Raw genomic sequence first — 21062 nt, 5'->3', positions numbered from 1 at the left:
TGATCAGACAGGTTTCATTCCAAATAGGCACTCCTTCTCCAATCTTCGACGTCTTTTTAATATAATCTACTCCCACAACACATATACAGATTATCTTGTTATTGTCTCTCTTGACGCAGAAAAGGCTTTCGACCAACTAGAGTGGCCTTACCTGTTTGCAGTTTTGAGAAAATTTGATATTGGTGATAGTTTTGGAAAGTGGATACAAATTCTTTATTGCAAGCCCTGTGCAAGAATTCTTACTAATAAAATGCTCTACGTTTCAACTACATAGAGGTTCAAGACAAGGTTGCGCTTTATCTCCCTTGCTCCTATGCTTTGGCACTTGAGCCCTTAGCACATGCGATTCAGTCCGATCCCAATATTCATTGATATAACACAAAGAATACGATAAGTAAAATTTCATTACAGGTCCTTCTCAAAAAATTAGCATATGTGATAAAAGTTCATTATTTTCCATAATGTAATGATAAAAATTATACTTTCATATATTTTAGATTCATTGCACACCAACTGAAATATTTCAGGTCTTTTATTGTTTTAATACTGATGATTTTGGCATACAGCTCATTAAAACCCAAAATTCCTATCTAAAAAGTGTATCTGTTATACAGTCCCTGACAAAAGTCTTGTCGCTTGTGTACAAATTGACCTAAAGTGCCGCTGAAATACATTTCTAATCAAGATTTTTTTTTTTTACAAGAAATGGCTCATTTTAATCCCACCAGCTTTTGTGATAATGTTTCAGTGAAAAACTAAACTTTCAAAAAGTATTCTAATATTCACAGCTTGGTAAAGCCCATTGAGTCAATTTTTGCAAAGACATAAGTGTTTTCACCTTGTCATATGAGCTTCACCTGTGACTAATAATGGATCAATTATGTCTCAAGTGTGTATAAAAAGAACCCCAGTACACTAGACCTTCACATCAACTGCAACTAGACCTCTGCAAACATGCCTAAGATTCACCCTGAGACTAAAGTTTTGATTATCAAGAGGCTGAAGACCAGATCCACTGCTGATGTGGCAGACACCTTCAATGTGTCTCAGCGTCAAGTACAGAGGATAAAAAAAGATTTTAAGAGACTGGAGATGTTTTTGACAAGCCCAGGTCAGGCAGACCCGCAAGACAACTGCTCGAGAGGACCGTTTGTTGGCTCGAAAATCCAAGGCCAACCCATTTTCCACTGCAGCAGAGCTCCACGAGACCTGGTCACCTGAAGTCCTTGTGTCAACCAGAACAGTTTGTTGGATTCTGTCTCGAAATGGCCTCCATGGTTGAATCAGTGCCCAGAAGCCAGCACTAAACAAAAGACAATTGAAAAACCGTGTGGCATTTGCCAAGGCCCACAGCCTGCTTAAAGGATAGACGCAGGAAAAGTGGCAGAAGGTGGATTTTTCAGATGAATCTCCTGTTGAACTACACCAGTCGCCGCAAATATTGCAGGAGACCTACTGGTGCCCGAATGGATCCGAGATTCACCCAGAAAACAGTGAAGTTTGGTGGCGGAAAAATCATGGTCTGGGGTTACATCCAGTATGGGGGTGTGCGAGAGATCTGCAGGGTGGAAGGCAACATCAATAGTCTAAAATACCAAGAAATCTTAGCTACCTCTTATATTCCCAACCATAAAAGAGGCCAAATTTTGCAGCAGGGCGGTGCTCCATCGCATACTTCCATCTCCACATCAAAGTTCCTCAAGGCGAAGAAGATCAAGATGCTCCAGGATTGGCCAGCCCAGTCACCAGACATGAACATCATTGAGCATATGTGGGGTAGGATGAAAGAGGACGCATGGAAGACGAAACCAAAGAATATTGATGAACTCTGGGGGGCATGCAAGACTGCTTTCTTAGCTATTCCTGATGACTTCATCAATAAATTGTATGAATCCTTGCCAAACCGCATGGATGCAGTCCTTCAAGCTCATGGAAGTCATACAAGATATTAAATTTGGATCTCACAGCACCACAACTTAATTTGCTGACATATTTTTGTATTTGCAGTAAATTTGTTCAATTTCTGTATTACCGCATGGATGCAGTCCTTCAAGCTCATGGAAGTCATACAAGATATTAAATTTGGATCTCACAGCACCACAACTTAATTTGCTGACATATTTTTGTATTTGCAGTAAATTTGTTCAATTTCTGTATAGGTGACAAAACTTTTGTCTTGCCAAAATTTGACCTTTCTGTCTTGATTAAATGATAAATATTTTTTCTGTGAAAATTATTTATTTCAGTGCATTAAACATCATTTGGGAGGGTTTTAGCTTTTCATATGAGCTATTTCTAACACCAATGAATTAATTAAAAGTCAGGTTAATATCAGGTATTTCTAGAAAATAGATAAGCGACAAGACTTTTGTCAGGAACTCTATATTACTAAACCTCAGATTACTATCGCAAGAATCTTAGAAATTATCTTTCATTTTGCTACTTTCTCAGGGTACAGGATAAACTGGTCTAAGAGCATTGTAATGCCTAAGGTACAAGATCTTTCTGTTGCACGAAACTTTCCTTTTAAAATAACATCTTAATAACATTAACAATAACATTTGCCTTTCTTCTAAGTGAATTTCATTTTGTATAAATTGTATTTTAACTTTAATAAATGTTTCATCAGCCAATTGCCTGGATTTAATAAATAAAAAGTTTAAACAGCAGACAATAACCTATAATATGCGCCAGTATATCTGAAAGTAAATGCATTCCACGCCGTGTCTCATAAATGAACCAAAACTCAAAATGATATTTGAGTATTGTGTGTATCGGATAATTTCTGAATTATTTGATTTTGTAAACTATTTCTGCCTTTTAAATGACTGGAGAAAGTGTCCCAATCTACCCGATTCACCCTATACTCTTGGAAATCACATTTGCATTGAGTTATTTGTATTTACTGAATGCTGAATTGTGTTTAGTGTCACAATATTATTTTTACTTTGTTTTTAGCATGAGACTTATTTCAAAAACATAATGTCAGAAATAGTAATGTCAAATCTTTTGAAAATTTAAAAATATAGTAGGCCTTTGTAATGTGCCTTTGGCTCTCAGTTTATATTGTTAACTATATTCTAAATTACAAAAAAAAGTAATTTTTTTTATACAAAAAAAAATATTTCTTGTTGTTCATGCTTCTTCGCTTACAGGCTTTGTAAAGAAAAAGTGTCTTACAAAATCTAAATAAATATATATATTTTTTTTATGTGAAGGAGTAGGCAAAATGATTCTCACATCAGTTTGAAGGGAAACATTCTAGTCAAAAACACCCAATAGTCTTGTGGACTCGTATCTATTGTGTTTTGTGGGCTTATTTGAGTGTCTTAATATTTTAGTTTTTCTTTTTCTTTTCAAAAACCATGCATAAACAAAAAACATAAACCATGTTATTCTCTCAAAAATACAGGCATGTATACATGTTGCTAAACAGGTAGCCCAGTTTGTGATTACATTGTAATGTCACTTTTGCCATTAATATGTTTATTTGTGGTTGCAGTGGTTCATGTAGGTTGTCGACAAACCGGAAGGTTGGTGGTTCAATCCCCAGACACCAAGCGTCGAGGTGTCCATGAGCAAGACACATAAATCCAGTTGCTCCCGACAAGCTGGGTGGTGCCTTACATAGCTGACATCGCCGTCTGTGTATGAATGGCTGAATCTGAGGCAATATATAAAGAGCTTTGGATGGCCATAGGTCTGTTGAAAGCACTATATTAAGGCAGTCGATTTACCATTTATAAGCAACTGAAAAAAGCACAAACGTCAGAGCATTTTAAAACTTCATGTCAAAAACGGGTGCCAAAACTGTGCAGTACTCTGGGGGTTAATGGTCCAGGACTGAACCCAATTGAACATCTCTGGAGAGATCTGAAAATGTGCACTGACACTTCCCATCCAACCTGATTTGAGTCCCTGCAAAGAAGAATGGAAGAATCTGCCCAAAAATAGGTTGAAGCATCATACTCAAAAAGTCTTAAGGATGTAATTAATGCCAAAGGTGCTCAAACAAAGTATTAAGCAAAGGCTAGGAATACTTTGTTTTTAAATACATTTGCAAAGATTTTAAACAAACTTATCATGTTAACTTATCAGAACTTATCACAAATTTTTATCATGGTTATGTCATATATTGTTTGTAGAATTTTGAGGAAAATAATGAATCCATTTTGGAATAAGGCTGAGAAATAGCAAAATGTGGAAAAAGCAAAGTGCTGTGAATACTTTCTGGATGCACTGACTATACTATGTACTTATTATAGTAATCACAATAACTGGGTAGTAACTAGTTGCTAAATTCAAGGTAAGGTGAACCTACCCCTAAAACCCATATAGTTACCCTATATTGCCTTATATTGTTTTTTTTTTAGGTACGTATATTTTACATAGACTAGGTAAACCCAGCCTGATCTGCCAGCGATTTGATTTCACCCTGCAACTCAGGGAAACCTGTACATTAATTTCTACTGCTTCTGTTACACTTTTGCTAGAGAAACGTGGTCTGATTGGTTGAAGGACTATTCAATTGCATACAGAGTCATTTTAATAATGCTCATTTATAACATCTTTCCACTTGTGCAGTGGAAAATAAATATCAGACTCCCCAGACCGATGTTCAACTTTAAATTGAGCTTGGTCTGGTGATAGCCAGATGATGTATGTGCACATACTGTAATATAAAGGGCAATCCCAATAATTTCATGTTTTTAACAGATACTTCTGGTCTGCTGCAGTTTGAAGTGTGTCCACTAACAGACTCGAGCTTTAGTGTGTCCTTTCAACACCCTGTAAATGAATCACTTGTATGTGGTAAGGAAAAAATATTTACCTCACAATTTACATTTAAGGTATCATAGTTTTGAAGAAGTTTATTATTATTTTTTATTTTATTTTTAGTTTATTTTTGCCTCTTCTGAAGTCTGACTCAGTCTGTTTTTCCTCTCAGTGGTGATGGAGGTGATTGATTCGACGCAGGTAGCCTGTAAGCTCTATAAGGGTTTATCGGATGCTTTGATCTGCACTGATGACTTCATTACCAAAGTGGTCCAGAGGTAGGTGTAACAGATGACATTGAACCAATGCTTACACTGAAGACTTTTTGCATTTGTGCTCCTCATACATAACAATAATATATTTTAAAAATGTAAAGGTTTTTCCTTGCAAGCATAAAAAATAATTATTAAATGATGAATGCTAAAATTTAAATTAGAACCTAAATTTTGAATGTAATTATTGAAAAAATAACAAGTTTGCACTGCCCAAATTAAAAAAAAAATGGAAATAATTCAGCTCCCATTTTTGCCCATGCTTTCAAATAAGAACTCACATAGACATCTCCAAAGAACACGCATTGCTTATTAACTGCATTCCCATCCTCACCCTGACCCCTCCCACAGCATTCAAAAATTTAATTACAAAGGCCAAGAAGTTATTACAAAGGATAAGGATATACAGAATTGATTACACATTATTTTGATGATCTATTTTTGGCATTTTACTAAATTTAACCCCTAGAGCACTGCACAGATTTAGGGCCCTTTAGAAGTTTTGATATGCTTTGACATTTGTGTTTTTTTTTTCAGTTGCTTATAAACATATTACTGGCAAAAGTGATAACACTATTTTCAGCACAAACTGGGCTACCATAATATGTTAGCAACATGTATGTACATGCTTGTATTTCTTTAGAGAATAGTATTTGTGTGGTTTCTGAAAAAATAATACAAATGGAAGTCACTGAATTAGGCCACAAAATAATCCATGTGTGTCCAAAAGACTTATGATTAATGGGTGTTGTTGCCAAGAGTTTTTGCTTCAAACTGATGTGACAATCTTTGTGCCATTCACATTAAACAGTATATTGATTTACATTTTGGAAGACACTTTTTCTTTACAAAGCATGTATGCAAAGGGATGTGAAGGATCATGAATAATGCTGTGTTTTACACCTGAGAGAACAAAGAACCATACCGTGGGCATAACCCACATAATGAATGAGCCTTTGAGTCAAGTATGTGAGAGGAAACTAAGGAACAGGACAAAATAAATATATTGTGTTATAGTTTATTTAGAATATAGGTAACAATATAAAATGAGAGTCAAAGGCACATTACAAAGGCCTGTTATATCTTTTAAGTTATCAAAAGATTTGACATTACTAATTTGAATGTTTTTGCAAACGTTTCCTAAATCTTTACAGTAATAACATTGAACAATTCAGTATTCCGTAAATACAAATAACTAAATAATTGGTAATAAATGTTATAATAAAATATTTGGAAACAAGGCAAATATGATTTCATAGAGTAAAAGGTGAATTCCGGTTGATTGGGACACTTTACCCCAGTCACTTCAATGGAAATTTTCTGAATAATTTGATTTCGTAAACTATCCGATACACACAGTACTTAAATATAATTTTGAGTTTCTTACTCTTGCTGTGCATTTTTCATAATTAACATATTAAATGTTACTAAAAGATAACATTAAGCTATAATATTTAAACTAAGGCTGTCAAAATAAAGCTTTAATTTCGATTAATTAATCTGAGAAAAAATAACGTGTTAAAAAAATAACGCTGATTAATCCATTCCTTATTGAACTTTGACCCTGAGCAGTTCTCGCCACCATTCAGCTGTTAAATGAAGGAAGGAGATGAGAACGCGCTGTCTGGATCATTGATTAGAAAATGTACTTATAGAACAAAAACGGCATGATGGAAGTGTTGATAAAAGTACCAAATGCAAAGAATCCAGGAATTAAAGTTAATCCGGAGGTATGACCTAATGTGCCGTGATGATAACTCTAGCAGTCAACGTAATCTTCAAACCGCACTGTAAGTAAAAACGGCCTGGGACAAACGCTGTCAAAATGAGATGTAACTGGGCTATGTCTGTGTCATTATGCCAACATTATCTTCATGTCTTGTTACGAAATAAAAAGTTTTAACACCTCAGAAAAATGAAATTTTCTTTTGTCAGCAAGCCTGTTGTTAGCGTGGCAAAGACTGAATTGATGTGACACTAGGCTGTTTTACAGTAAACACTTCATATGTCAAACAGGCCAAAGAAATCTTGTCTCAACAGTCTTACATCTATGATATTTTATGTTGCAGCAGAATTTATATTTAAACAATCTTTTGCAGTTTTGTAACTTTCCACCTACAGTTTGACTAACACTCATTAGATTATGGAGTATTAGACTGTTAGGTTAGATTTGGGTGTTAGGATTTGGGTTTATAGAATAAATTGACGTGATTTTTAAGTTACTTATAGTCAATATACTTCAAAATAAAGTATTAGCAGATATTAAGACAATCTACCAATACTCTGACTGCTAGTTGACAAGTACAGTGGGGCAAAAAAGTATTTAGTCAGCCACCATCTGTGCAAGTTCTCCCACTAAAAAAAAAAAAGATAGAGGCCTGTAATTTGCATCATAGGTACACTTCAACTATTAGAGACGGAATGAAAAAAAAATCCAGAAAATCACATTGTCTGATTTTTAAAGAATTTATTTGCAAATTATGGTGGAAAATAAATATTTGGTCACCTACACAAAAAAAAAACTATATATATATATATATATATATATATATATATATATATATATATATATATATATATATATATATATATATATATATATATATATATATGTGTGTGTGTGCTACGTGCTACGATTATGTACATGTTTAAAGCCGCGATTACAAAAAAAACCAAACATTTTTATATTATTCTGCGTACTTAGATAGCATGTTACGTTGTGACAGCAGTACACTGACTGGTCGAATGCATGTGAAATAGCACAGAAGCCATACACACACAGCCTGTATGTGGTTTTGGTTTAGCTTCTAAAGACAAATTAAGATGTTTGTTATAAAACCTGAGATTTCTGTCCCTCCATTTAAGTTAATTCCCAGGGCATCATAAAGTATTGACGCTTAGAGTATCAAGACTCTTTATAATTAAAATGCAAACATCATTTAAATCACCAGATCACATTTGGCTTTAGTAGTATGATTTATTTAAAGCATTTTAAATGGTTTATTCTTATATGTATCTTGCATTAATAGCAGGAGAGGAGGACATGGCGACCAGGAGAGATGCTGCCTGCATTGAAAGCATGAGTAATGCGTGAGGGAATTTTTTTTTTTTTTCCCAGTGAAATTACTACATTAAACCACTACATATAATTTTGAATAGAATGTATAATGATGCAGTGGGGGAATATTTTGTGGGTCCTGATAATAACAGGCTACAATATTATATCGATAAGTTAAGTATTGTGATTTATATCGAATCGTGACACAAGTGTATCACACCCCTAGTATAAAGCTATTCAAAACATCATTCAATGTAAATTTTGATAATTGTATTTAATAATCGCAATTACAATTTGAAGGAAATAATAGCCAATTATGGTTTGTCATAATTGTGCAGCCCTACCCACTGTAGTTGCAAAGGTACTTATAATTTTTTTTTTTTTTTTTTTTTTTTGTTTATTTGAGTAGGGACAAGTATGTCACATAAACAAATGTTACATACTACAACATTTTAGCCGAAGCTAATTCTCAATGTCCGTCCCTAGTGAGCCTTTACAAAATTAAACCATACACAGTAAAATTAAACAAAATAATACAATATAAAACAATAGCAACAAAGCTGACAATCAGTGGTCACATATTTGACTTCTGATTAATAATTAGTAGAATGTCTAAAGTGGACAATAAAAATTTAAGTATTACCAAATATTAATTAATTAATGAAATGCAGGATTTTCCTGTTGTCACTGTAAGAAAAGAACAAAGTCTTTGTCACTTATTGCACACTCTAAACTTTTGTAAGCACCTGTACATGTTCCTGTACAAACTTAATGGACCAATTTACATTGTTTGTGCGGTCATGAAAAACCTGGAAAAGTCATGGAGTTTTGTATGTAATAGAAGATATTTTTAAGTGATAATATTGGTCAAAGAAACTTTGTGAACATACTCGAGATGAGTACGGATCCGTTCCTTCAATCCCGACTGCTGCATTCTGTCAGAATTCCTTTTGCAGCGTTGAGCATTACAACCAATCACATGCGTTTCTGTCGAGCATGATGGCCAATCAGAAGCATTCAGATTAGTCATCGCTGAAACCAAGCGTTGTGTTCACTCTGTCTGAATTCTGACTGAAACTTGTGAATTCTCCCGGCATCATCAAAGTCAACAAAGTCCAGATTGGATGTAAGAGATTAATGTCACAGTAACGTCATCTTTTGTGATTTTAACGAGAGTGTTTGTGAGAGCGTTTAAACTCACGCCAGACCCAAGTTATGGAAAGACTCGCAATCGGTCACAGTCTCTGCTCCCTTTCTTTATAATGTTAGTTTATTCCGGTTAATATAATTTATTAATCTTGCTGGTAAGATCATATGAATTTTCTAATACATAAAAAGCATTAATATAACTCGTAAAGGTTGTAAGATTCCTTGATCTGTGTAGTCAGAATATCCTATATAACGTATAGTTTCCCCAAACACAATTTTTTTAAATGTATCTGTTAATCGACGACATTAATAATCATTATTACAATATCAAGAGCATTACCTGACAATAATGAATCTGTAAAGAGTTAAATAATTTTAAAGGAGCCTCTTAATGGAAAATGTAATTTCTGACCCTTGCATGGGGGAACGTCTGGCATTTTTAGTTTGTAACGTTATAGGCCTAGGTGTAAATGACAGAAATTTAAAATAAAAATTCAGCCAGGGACGATGATTTAATGATTTGCAATGATTGATGGGTTTCCAATGAGATGACTGGTAAATAGGAGGCAAAGCTGTTTTAAAATCTTTTTAAATTCTCATCTCATTAAATGTTGTATTCCAAAAGTTTGTCTCTGGCACTCTTGCCACCTTGTAAAGTTACTGTCAGTGTTACTGGACACTTATTTAAAGGAAGTGTATGTAAGATTGTGGCAAAAACTGGTACTGCAGGTGTATCCCCTCTCCCCCTCCCCCTGGCTCGAGGTTGCCAGATAGGCTTCAGGATCCAGCAGTAGTATTTGTAGCTGCAGCTGTGGTAACTAGAGCAGAGCTGGCAACCCGGATGCAGAAACACAACTGACTTTGTGATTGGTCGATAGGTGGAGGGTAGAGCTTTAGGCCAAAACATCAACATCAGTTGAGGGCTGCAACAACAACTTTTAAATGTCTCCCTACCGGACTGCTGTTGTCAGTGATATAAGTATTTGAAATTAACATGATTTCTTAATGTCTAGGGACATATCCTGACCATTTTATGATAAATTGAAATACATTTCTTACATACAGTTCCTTTAACATTGTTGCCTCCCATTGATGCGTGTTAAAGGGATAGTTCACCCAAAAATGAAAATGTGATGTTTATCTGCTTACCCCCAGTGCATTCAACATGCAGGTGTGTTTGTTACTTTAATAGAACACAAATTAAGATTTTCAACTTAACCGTTGCTGTGTGTAGGTCATATAACATGTGAATGGGTAACAATTCTATGATAGCAAAAAAAAAAAAAAAAAACCTGCTTAGACAACATGCACACAGAGCCCTGTGGCTCATGAAGACACGCTGATATCTTAAGACACAAAACGATCAGTTTGTGTGAGAAATCGAGCCGTATTTTACATTTTTTACCTCAAACACAATGCTATATCCAACAGCCTTCATGTACTTCACTTCTGGTAAGGTCAATATACACGCTCTGGGTATATGAGCCAGAGTGTGTATTATTGACCTTACCGGAATTGAAATGCATGAAGGCTGTTGGATATAGCGTTGTATTTAACGTAAAAAAAATTATATAAATACAGATTGATTTCTCACACAGATACACATTTTCATTTTTGTTTGAACTATCCCTTTAATTTATTGCTAGGGTCAGACAACACATTTTTCTAGCCCTCTTTTGTATTAAACCACATACCTTGTTGTTAATTAATTAGTTAAAGATATGCTGTGATTTGACATTTAAACATGGATTTTTCTTATTTTACATGTATACACAGACGTTTCATGGAAGCTTAGGTCATGAATATTTGTCTAAAAGCCATAGAAAAGTCATGGAAATGTATTGGTAAAAATGTATATGAACCCTGAAGTTATCTGTGCAGTATGACTGATGCCCGGTTTATTTAATTGTGTCAAAGATTCAACATCTGTTAAGGGAATAGATTTTTCACTTTTATATTACAACATTATGCATGTTGTAGCTATATAGTTTCTGTGTGTAGGTTGCTATTTTTCATAACAAATGCTATAGATAAAAAAAGAAAGAAAAATGTTAAAGGGGTTTCATTTCAGTTTAGTCCAGTCATGGCATTATCAATATATAAAAAAAATATATTGCAAATTTAGACATTAGATGATCAATTTATAGTGTAACTAAAGGCTAGCTGCTTTCCATGGTCAGGTGCGCTCTTTCCTGCTGGTGTCGTCAATCTGGCAACCTGTTTGCGCTTCAAGCCTGAGGAGAAGGGGGCCAGGTGAAAAACCCACTCCAATATTTTGAATTTGGATTCCAATACCAAGTTCAACCCCTGGGTGTCCGTCATACATAAAGCCTCTTTAACATTGGCCTAAGTATGGTAATGAATGAGCCATCAATTCTTACCTGTAATTATATCCTTTTTGTAAAAAATGCTGTAGTTTAACAATTATAAGAACTATGTTACTTTTTCATAAAGCCAATACAAGTTCTAAAGAACATATGGACCTTGTTAAATTATTGACAAAAAACAATTATTTTCCCCATGTGTAAAATCTGTTCTGGATTTACATATGGATATGAAATACATTTATATTTCTAAAATAATCCGCAAATTTTTCACTGGCAGGTAGGTTGCTAAACCCATGCCTATCCAGAAAAAAGCTTTTTCTAGGCCAAGCCCTGCATTGTTTGTCTCAAAGAATGAGACAAACACTGTGCATTTTTACTCATTCCTTGGTCTGGTTGTTTGATGAGAGAGATTATTTGCAGTAAATATACGCATATTCTATAGCAGCGGAGAAATATTATTCTGTTCAATGAACTGTGGAAGAACTGAAACATTGGTTGATCTTTGGTTGACCAATCAGCAGAAACGAGTGTCCACGTTGAAATTAAAGGGTACATATTATGCCCCTTTTTAGAAGATTTAAAATAAGACTCTAAAGTCACAGAATATGCATGTGAAATTTTGGCTCAAAATACCCCACAGATGATGTTGTAAAGACGGTTTCAACGGTAACAACATAAACAAACGCTACTGCGCATGCGCGCTTTTGTGGCCCAAACTTAACTTCCGGTAGACATCAATAACACCAGAGGATGCGTTATCTTTCTTATGCGTTAGCATCTTTAATTTTGATTGTGCACCATTATCTTAATGTATAGATTTTTTTTTTGTTTCAGCATGTTTATTATAAATAATCTCCCATTTATGTCTTTAATATAGAGTGGGAAAACACCCCACTTAAAGGGTAGGTCACCCAAAACTGAAAATCCTGTCATTCATTACTCACCGTCACGTTGATCCCAGAGTTTCCGCTAGAAAAAAATGGTGCCGGTCAAAGTGATCGGCAGAGGTTTCGTTTTCCGGACATTTTGATGATATGCCGGTCAAAAACTCCTGAAAGCAGTTTATGTAACTTTAAAAAAAAATGACTTAATCAGGCCGTATATGCAACATGTTTATTAGCCGAACTTTCAAATAGACGGAAAAAAAAACATGAACGTCCAATTGGCGTCAATCAACCAATTTTTTTAACTCATAGGCGTAATTTGCGGGTGGGACAGGTTGGACATGTCCCTACCACTTTTTTAAAACATCTTGCTTCACGGATTAACCTAACTAATACAAACAATGCAGTTCAATGCAGCAAACGCGGCTCATGCAGTCTTCACACAGACGAGCGCTTTAATCTAACGCTTAACGCCGTTGCAGAGACTTTCTGTTTGTTCCGGTCAGATCGCGAAACAAAACGCACAAAAACTGTTCCTGCTCTTGATGTACAACCACTGATGGTATTCGGTTTTGATGAGAGAAAAAATAGACCACGAGGGCAGATTAGAAACAAGAACTTCTGACAAGTTTAACAGACTAGACCAGTGATTAAGCAAAGTGTGCAAATCTATTTGCCTTTATTCACGTGAAAAATCTTTAGATGCAATAATTAAACACAATTAATAAATTTAATTATAAACTCAGTATGTCTCATTTAGTTGGTAACATTTAAATTGGCCACAGTGTGAAATGACAAAATCATATATAAGAATATAACAGTATACTGATAACTACAAGCAGGTAAGCACTACAAGATGTTTTTGAAATCATTAGAGAAAACGACAAAATTACTTATTCACAAAATTACGTGTGTGAATAAGTGCTACCTGTTTAAAATGTACTTGCACCCGATCATATTCAGTAGAAGGTAAAAAAAAAAAAAAAAAAAAAATCCCTTAAACTTTAACATCCCACTCATGCCCATCGCCGTGATCATCTGTATAACGCTGGTTGTTTACCGTGAGTTCTGAACATTGCACCATGTGCTTATTTAAATCTTTTAGTTTCTACACATATTAGGCTACATATTCCTCATGTCTGAGGCAAGCCTGCCGAGTTTCAGTTTGAGACGCGCTTCAGTTCATGATGAAAGCGATGGCTTCCGTGACCTAGTCTACTTATTTATTTCTTATTAATTAAATACATGCAATTAACCGAAGAACCCTTTATTAAAATTAAGAGACAATTTGTACAAAACGAAAGAAAGGCTTTTTACAAAACAAAACTTAATATTAAACTAAATATAACCACCAAAATCATTTCTGACCCACTCGCATCTTTGCACTTATAGCCTATCATAATCAGATGAAATCTAAAAATAATATTATAATATTTAAACATAAATATGAAGAAAAAAAACATTGTTTAATGGCTACAACAAGTATAGTAAGCTACAGATTTATGTCATGTCTGAGCTGGATTTGAACGAACATCATTTTACCGGTGGGTTCACAGTAGCCTATATAAATGCATGCGCACTCGCCTTTCAATTATGCAATGCGTCGGCATAACATGTTTCTTTGTTTCATAATATAAGATTAATGTTGGGAAACTTGTCATGTGCTCTCTGCTTGATTTTTAATATTTATATCATGTTAACCAAGAATAGTACGTCAAAATGTATTTCTACTGAGTAGTGCGCCATACAAACAGACACAGACAGGAAGTTAACTTCGGGCCAGGCGCGTAACCGTAGCAACGCGCGTGCGTTCGATGAAACCGTCTATAGCCTGTTAAAATTGCCACTTTTTTGGTGTGAGCAAAAACACATTTTTATGTATGTCCCTTTAAATGCAAATTAGCTGGTGCTCCCTGCCAGTTCTACCAAGAAGAGGGTGGTACTTCAATAGCTTATGCAAGAACAACAGAACATGTCAGAAACTATCGGTGTTCAGTTCGAGCCGGACTCAAACAATAATGCTTTAACTTTTTAGCAAAACCTACCTTGAATGGTCCCTTGTTCTTGTCTCTTGCACCTGCATTGCTTAGAAGATACATGTTGTCGCTACAGCTGCTCGAGAGCAGAGAAAATGGCTGACAGTGTACAACTGACTGAGGGCGGAAACTATGCTAATACAGAACAGTCTGTCAGCGCTGTGGGTGGAAACATGCAGATTAAGGGGTGGTAATATTAAAATAGATCCCCTTCATATGTCAGAAGGGGGGGGAATACGACCAGCTAGCTTTTAAACATGCTTGCAGAAAAAGGCTTACCAAAACAAAGTTACTGAGTTGTCCCTTTTCACGTTTTCTGGGTTAGTAGATCCACCAGGGACTCAGTTATAGCACCCTAAACACAGGAAAAAGTCAGATTTTTATATGTCCATAAGAAAGAGGGCATTCTATTTTTTAATTTTCAAAACAAAAAATTAATTCACACTTAATTATATTAACTAAGTTGGTATCTGCTTACTTTATTTGTGTTAAAATCAATTAAAAAGTATCTACAATTTTCAATATTAATGCAAAAGTATATAAAGACCAGACCAGTGTGGTCTGATTCATAAACGGCAGTGGCGGGGCGGCAGGGGCGGCAGTGGCTCAGTGGTTCATGTAGGTTGTCTACAAACCGAAAGGTTGATGGTTCAATCCCCGGTTCCACCTGACCAAGTGTCGAAGTGTCCTTGAACAAGACACCTAACCCCAGCTGCTCCCGACGAGCTGGATGGCGCCTTACATGGCTGACATCGCCGTCGGTGTATGAATGGGTGAATGTGAGGCAAAATGTAAAGCGCTTTGGATGGCCATAGGGTCTGTTAAAAGCACTATATAAATGCAGTCCATTTATCATTTACCATAAACAAGTGCGGGTTGCTAATGTTACGTCCCAACCTTCGTCTAAGGGTTTATGGAGGGAGTAACAAAATAATTATTAGGAATTACAAATAAATAAACGTTGAGGAGTCTCCTCGTCCACTATCCCAGATCTTTTCCTCTTATTTCACTTGAGGTTTCTTATAAAAAAAGGTTCCCCAAGCTTTTTACTACCACTCAAACAAAAGATTAGAACAAGAATCTAGTTAACCAGTGTTTTATTAAAGGGGTTAACATAAATCCAATATCAACATAAAGACCAAAAACAAACAACAGACTTAAATAACCAAATCATCAGGAGAGGGCAAGGCCAAAATAACAAACAAAACAATCTCTTACTAAAGGGTATTAAGTAAACTAAATTCCCTATCAAAAGAAAGTTTAAAAAAAAGAAACTTGTTCTTACACATCAAGTAGGTTCGGTTGAGCTTCTGTTTAAGTCCACTGATCAATGTTTGAATGTGAATGAAAGCCTTTAAATAAAAGTGAAATCTGTTCATCATAAAGAGATCAATTCTCTTCAGAAAATTTGAACTAAACCACTCAATTCACATGGCTTAGTTTTATTATCCTTTTATGAGCATTTTGAAGAAAGTGGTAGTTGCAAAACTGTATGGGGAGTACAGAAAGCTCTCAGATTTCATCAAAAATATCTTCAATTTGTGTTCTGAGAAAATTAATGAAAACTTGCGTGTTACGTAATTAATGACACAATTTTCATTTTTGGGTGGACTATCCTTTAAGTATGTTTGCATCAAACAATGCATGATACATGAGCTGTCAAACTCCTCCATTAATGGTGAACTGTAAGTGGCTTTGGGCAAAGTATATACTTAGTGGAAAATAGTGAAAATTGAGGTCTTAATAATGTGTCTTTAATGTTAATGAGTCAGAAATGTTTCATCTATTTTTTCCCTCCCTAGATGCATGTCCATTCCTGTGACTATGCGAGCCATCCGACGCAAGGCAGAGACCATTCAGGCAGACACTCCAGCACTGTCCCTTATTGCTGAAACTGTGGAAATTATGGTGAAGAAGAACTTGCCCCCAACTGGCAGCCCAGGTTACATGGGAATGGGTACAGGGCCAGATGGGAGCAACCCAATGGGTCTTCCTGGTTTAAGTAGTGGGACTAACACTGCAGAAAGCAACAATGTTATGGGTATAGGGGGAAGTAGTTCTTTCCAAGGCCCAATCACCTCACTTTTCAATATGAGTCGTACTGGTCAGGGAGGCACATGTATGGACACCATGGGACAGGTTGGAGGCCAGCAGCAAGCAATTCAACAACAACAACAATCTCAGAGCCATGGTTCAGATGACTTTAACAAAGTCACTCAGAATCCTATTTTAACTAGTCTACTGCAAATAACAGGCAGTGTTGGGTCCAGTCCTACTCCCCAGCCACCTCAGCCTCACCAGACCCCACCAACCACCACCTCACCAGCAAGCAACACCAAAAACCACCCTATGCTGATGAACCTACTGAAGGATAATCCCTCACAAGATTTTGCTGCATTGTATAGCAGTAGCCCTCTAGAAAGACAGAACTCATCTGGGTCCCCAAGGACAGATAGTCAAGGGCAGTCTTGCCCTGGTACCAAGGGCAAGAAAAAGCGTCCAAGAGGCTCTGATAAAGGAGTAATGGGCACAGGTGGCGGAATGAGCATGAAACAACAATTGCAGCAGCAAGTGGGAGGCTTGACCCAACAGCATCATCACACACACCACTCTGAAGATGATTTCCACCGAGAGCTTTTCTCTATGGACGTTGATGCCTCCCAGAACCCCATTTTTGATGTTAGTCTTCCAGGTGATGGACTTGACACTCCTCATAGTATCACTCCAGCTCCAAGTCAGTGTGGAACACCTCCTTCAGGTCCTGGAATGCCATATCACCCACACTGTCATGTCCAACCCCAGACACAAGTCCAGTCTCAGCCACATGGTTCAATACCCCGTATGGTTCGCCTCTCCAGCTCTGACAGTATTGGTCCCGATATCAATGACATTCTGTCTGATATTCCTGATCAGGCCAACAAAGGAAGCAATAGCCAGCATGGCCAGCACCTCATGGCTAGTGAAGAAGGAGGTTCCTTGGGGACTCCACTCCGGGATTCTTCCAGTTCAGGCCAAGGTAGCACAGTGTTTGAGGCAGACCTTTTTAATGCAAACAGCAATGAAAATCCCTTTACTGATGCAGCAGACTTGATTGCAGAAGCTGCTACTGCAGCAACACCCAATAGTGATTCTTCTTCAACTAATTTCTTCCCAGACACAGACTTCAACCCAGAGCTTTTACCTGGACAGGGAAGTTTTTCACAGACCTACTTTGAAGACAGCTCCCCCAGCCCAGACCCAGATCTTGAACTGGTTAAAAGTTTTAGTGGAGGAAGTCAGCAGAACACTCCTACAGGCACACCTCAGAATCCTGCCTCACACGGCCAAAATACTCCTGAGGCTTCATTGAAAGACCCTTTTGAAATGGGTATTTTTGGTGGGAATGGTGCTGGAGGAAAGCCAATAATGGGTCCAGCGTCAGATATGGCAGACTCGCACCTTTCTCATACAGGTGGGGGCCAAAGTCCACTTATGATGGGCATTATTGTAGCTGGTAATGATTTTAAAAGTGGAGATACAAAGGTTAAACAGCAGCAGATGAGGGCAAAGGAAGATCATGTAGGAGGAAATTCTGGAATAGGAATGGGAAATGTATGCTCTTCTGAAATGAAGCAGGTAAAACGCAGTCGCACTCCTTCAAGTGAGGGCAAATCAAAAGACAAACCATCAAAACGCAAGAAGCTGGATCCAGATGGCAAGTCACCTTCACACAGCTCAGGAGGTCGACCTTACACTCCTCCTTCTGGGAGTTCCACGTCCGGAGGATTAGGAAGTGCAGGTGGATCTAAATCCCCTGGGAGCTTAGGCAGGTCTCAGACCCCACCAGGAGGTGCTACTCCACCAATCCCAAAAATCACTATACAAATACCCAGGACTTTAACTGGAGGAAAAACATCATCTCATGGAGGCTACACATCAAGTAGCTCAACGAGCGGAAGCACTGGTAATATAAGTGGCACAAGCAATAGCAAAAGTCACCATTCCCACTCTTCCTCCTCTTCAGGGAAGATAAAAAGTAGTAAACTTGAAGGCTCTGTTGGGCAAGGAAATATTCCCAAACCATCAAACATTGTAGGTATCGGAAGTGGTATGTCTTCTCAAGCCAAAGGATCTTCCATGGGATTGGGCACAGGAAAGCAATCCTCCTCTCCCATAACGAAGCACGGTTTGTCAGGCTCATTTGGTGGTGGCAGCACTGGAACAGGAAGTGGAAATAAAAATAAGCCCCAAGGTGGAAAGCCTCCTGGCTCACTCATGAACCCCAACATCAAGCCCAATATATCACCCTCACACTCTCGTTCTGGAAGTTCGGACAAGCTGTCCTCTCCAATGAAACTACAACAAGGCCAGGTGCCTGGAACTCCACCGTCATCTAAGGCTAAATCCCCTATTGGCTCGGGCAGTGGAGGATCAGGAGGATCCAAGTCCTCTTCAGGTGGTGGAATGAGTACCCAAAAACAGTTAGGCAGTAGCTCATCCACAAGTACTTCTACATCTTCTACTTCCTCCGCAAGCTCCTCATCATCATCTGGCTCCATGCCCTTTTCTTCAAGTGGTCAGTCACAATATGGGAACAGTGGTGGAAGTTGCTGTGGTGGAGGGGGTGGTGGGAGTGGAAACAACCCTAATGCAAAGGGAAAGTCCCCAAGCCGAAACAAAAAGCCATCTCTTACAGCAGTCATTGACAAACTGAAGAGTGTAGGGAGTGGGGGCATTGGTGGGGAGGAGAATGAAGGCTGTGGTGGAACTGCAGGTGGGGTAGTGCAACAAAATGCTGGTCCTACATCCTCCAAGCATGGCATGTCCTCCCAGGGAGGTGAGTTTCTGAGCAAACGTGACAAGATAGACAAAGATGGCAAATCCAAGGTGTCTGGATCAGGGAGCAATTCTGGTGATAAGAAGGTGGTTGATTCCAAAAGTAGTGCAGTGACTGGCACTGGTGTGGCAAAGATTATTATTAGCAAGCCAGAAGGGGGATCTCCAAGCATTAAATCTAAAGTAACTCTTCAGAAACCTGGAGAAATTTCTGGAGATGGTGCCATGCGTTCCCAGCATTCAGGCCACAAAGCATCACCCCTTTTTAGTGGCTCTACGCCAAAACATGACCGCAGCTCCCCAAGCCACAGCCGTTCTCCTGGGTACACACCTATTAATCCAGACAGTGAGAGCGAGTCTGGTAGCAGTTCAGTTGCTGAAAAATCTCATCAGAATAGTCCTAGCTCTGATGATGACCAAACTACGAGACCACACCAACCCATTCAAGACTACATGAGTTCCATATCCATTAACCAGAGTGAAAAACACAAGAAACATAAAAAAGAGAAGAAGAAGCAGAAAGAGCGGGATAGGGACAGAGATCGAGAAAAAGACAAAAAGAAGTCAACAATATCTTGTGCGCCCTCCTCTCACACAGTAAAGACAGATGGCTGGTCCAGATCCCCTATATCTTCAGAAACTTCAATGTTGTTGCTTAGCTCTGAGCGGTCCTCACGTCCAAGTCCTGTGTATATGCATACAGAGGATGATGATCTCATGGACTCTGCCTTAACTGGCAATCTAGAACCTTTCAAATAAAAAAATATGGCTTTAGTTTATAGAGGCAAATAAATGCAGTTAATTTTTACTTTGATTCCTTTTTTATTTCACTTGGAACCAAATATTACGAGTATTATGATAATTGTACTGTGTCACCATTTTTAATATTGGCTTAATTCTGGTATTTTTATGGAAATATCTTCAGGTTCTTAATTTTATTTGGGGGAAAAAGTAATTCATCCATTTAAAAATCATTTGACAATATATATAGAATATTGTGTTATAAGACTTTAAATAGATATTTAGTAGCTTTATATGTTGTTTTGTTATCCCTTTCTTAATGGGAAGCCTTAGATTTTATTCAGCATTTTTCAAAAAATATAATATACATTGTGAAATCAAAATTTTAAAAAGTAATCTTGTCATTTATTGAATTATTTAGCTTGTTTAATTTGACACATCTAAAACTTGATTTATCAAAAACATTGTTCTTTGATTTTAGTCTCTTAATCTTAGAGAATTTGTATATGTTTAATTCCACATATTACATTGTATGTTTCTACCATCATTTTTTTTTTTTTATCACTACTGGGTGAACACCTATTTTCTTTTCTTAATAGTAAATGGTTGGAAGTGTGTAACATGTATTAATTTAATTGTCTGTCTTGTCTTTAAAATTAAGTTGTACTAGACAAATATAAATGCAAAAATAAATGGTGATGGCAAGGATTTTTTGTTGGTATTGTTGTTGTTTTTTTTTGTTTTTGTTTTTTGTTGCCTTTCCTGTTTGGGCCTTCAGCATGGTAGGGATGTGGGATTTGCTCAATGCCACTTTATGTCCAATACAAAGACCAAAACTGCAACCTTAAAGGTGAAGTATGTAGTTTCTGCAACACTATTGACACCTAGCAGAATTACAAATTTAAAGTGTATGCCCTTTTCACCCGTTGTGCATCCCCCAACTCAAACATTAAAAATGAAGTCAAACGGTCAGGTCTTGCGATTTATTTATTTTTTAATTTTGT

At 37.0% G+C, this 21062-nt stretch overlaps 1 protein-coding gene across 3 annotated transcripts in view; it reads left to right on the top strand.

Annotated features, from left to right (window-relative positions):
* Positions 1–20766, top strand: part of med1 (mediator complex subunit 1) — a 131168-nt gene extending 110402 nt beyond the window's left edge. For all 3 annotated transcript variants that reach the window (XM_067429949.1, XM_067429950.1, XM_067429951.1), the window contains 3 exons: positions 4717–4812; positions 4949–5054; positions 16305–20766. In XM_067429949.1, the coding sequence (XP_067286050.1) occupies positions 4717–4812; positions 4949–5054; positions 16305–20076 (3974 nt within the window). In that variant the 3' untranslated portion in view covers positions 20077–20766. The remainder of the gene's footprint in view (positions 1–4716; positions 4813–4948; positions 5055–16304) is intronic.
* The last annotated feature ends 296 nt before the right edge of the window (positions 20767–21062 follow it).

This window comes from Pseudorasbora parva, chromosome 21, assembly GCF_024679245.1.
Source record: "Pseudorasbora parva isolate DD20220531a chromosome 21, ASM2467924v1, whole genome shotgun sequence".
NCBI lineage: Eukaryota > Metazoa > Chordata > Actinopteri > Cypriniformes > Gobionidae > Pseudorasbora > Pseudorasbora parva.
This window is presented reverse-complemented; position numbering and strand designations above follow the sequence as displayed.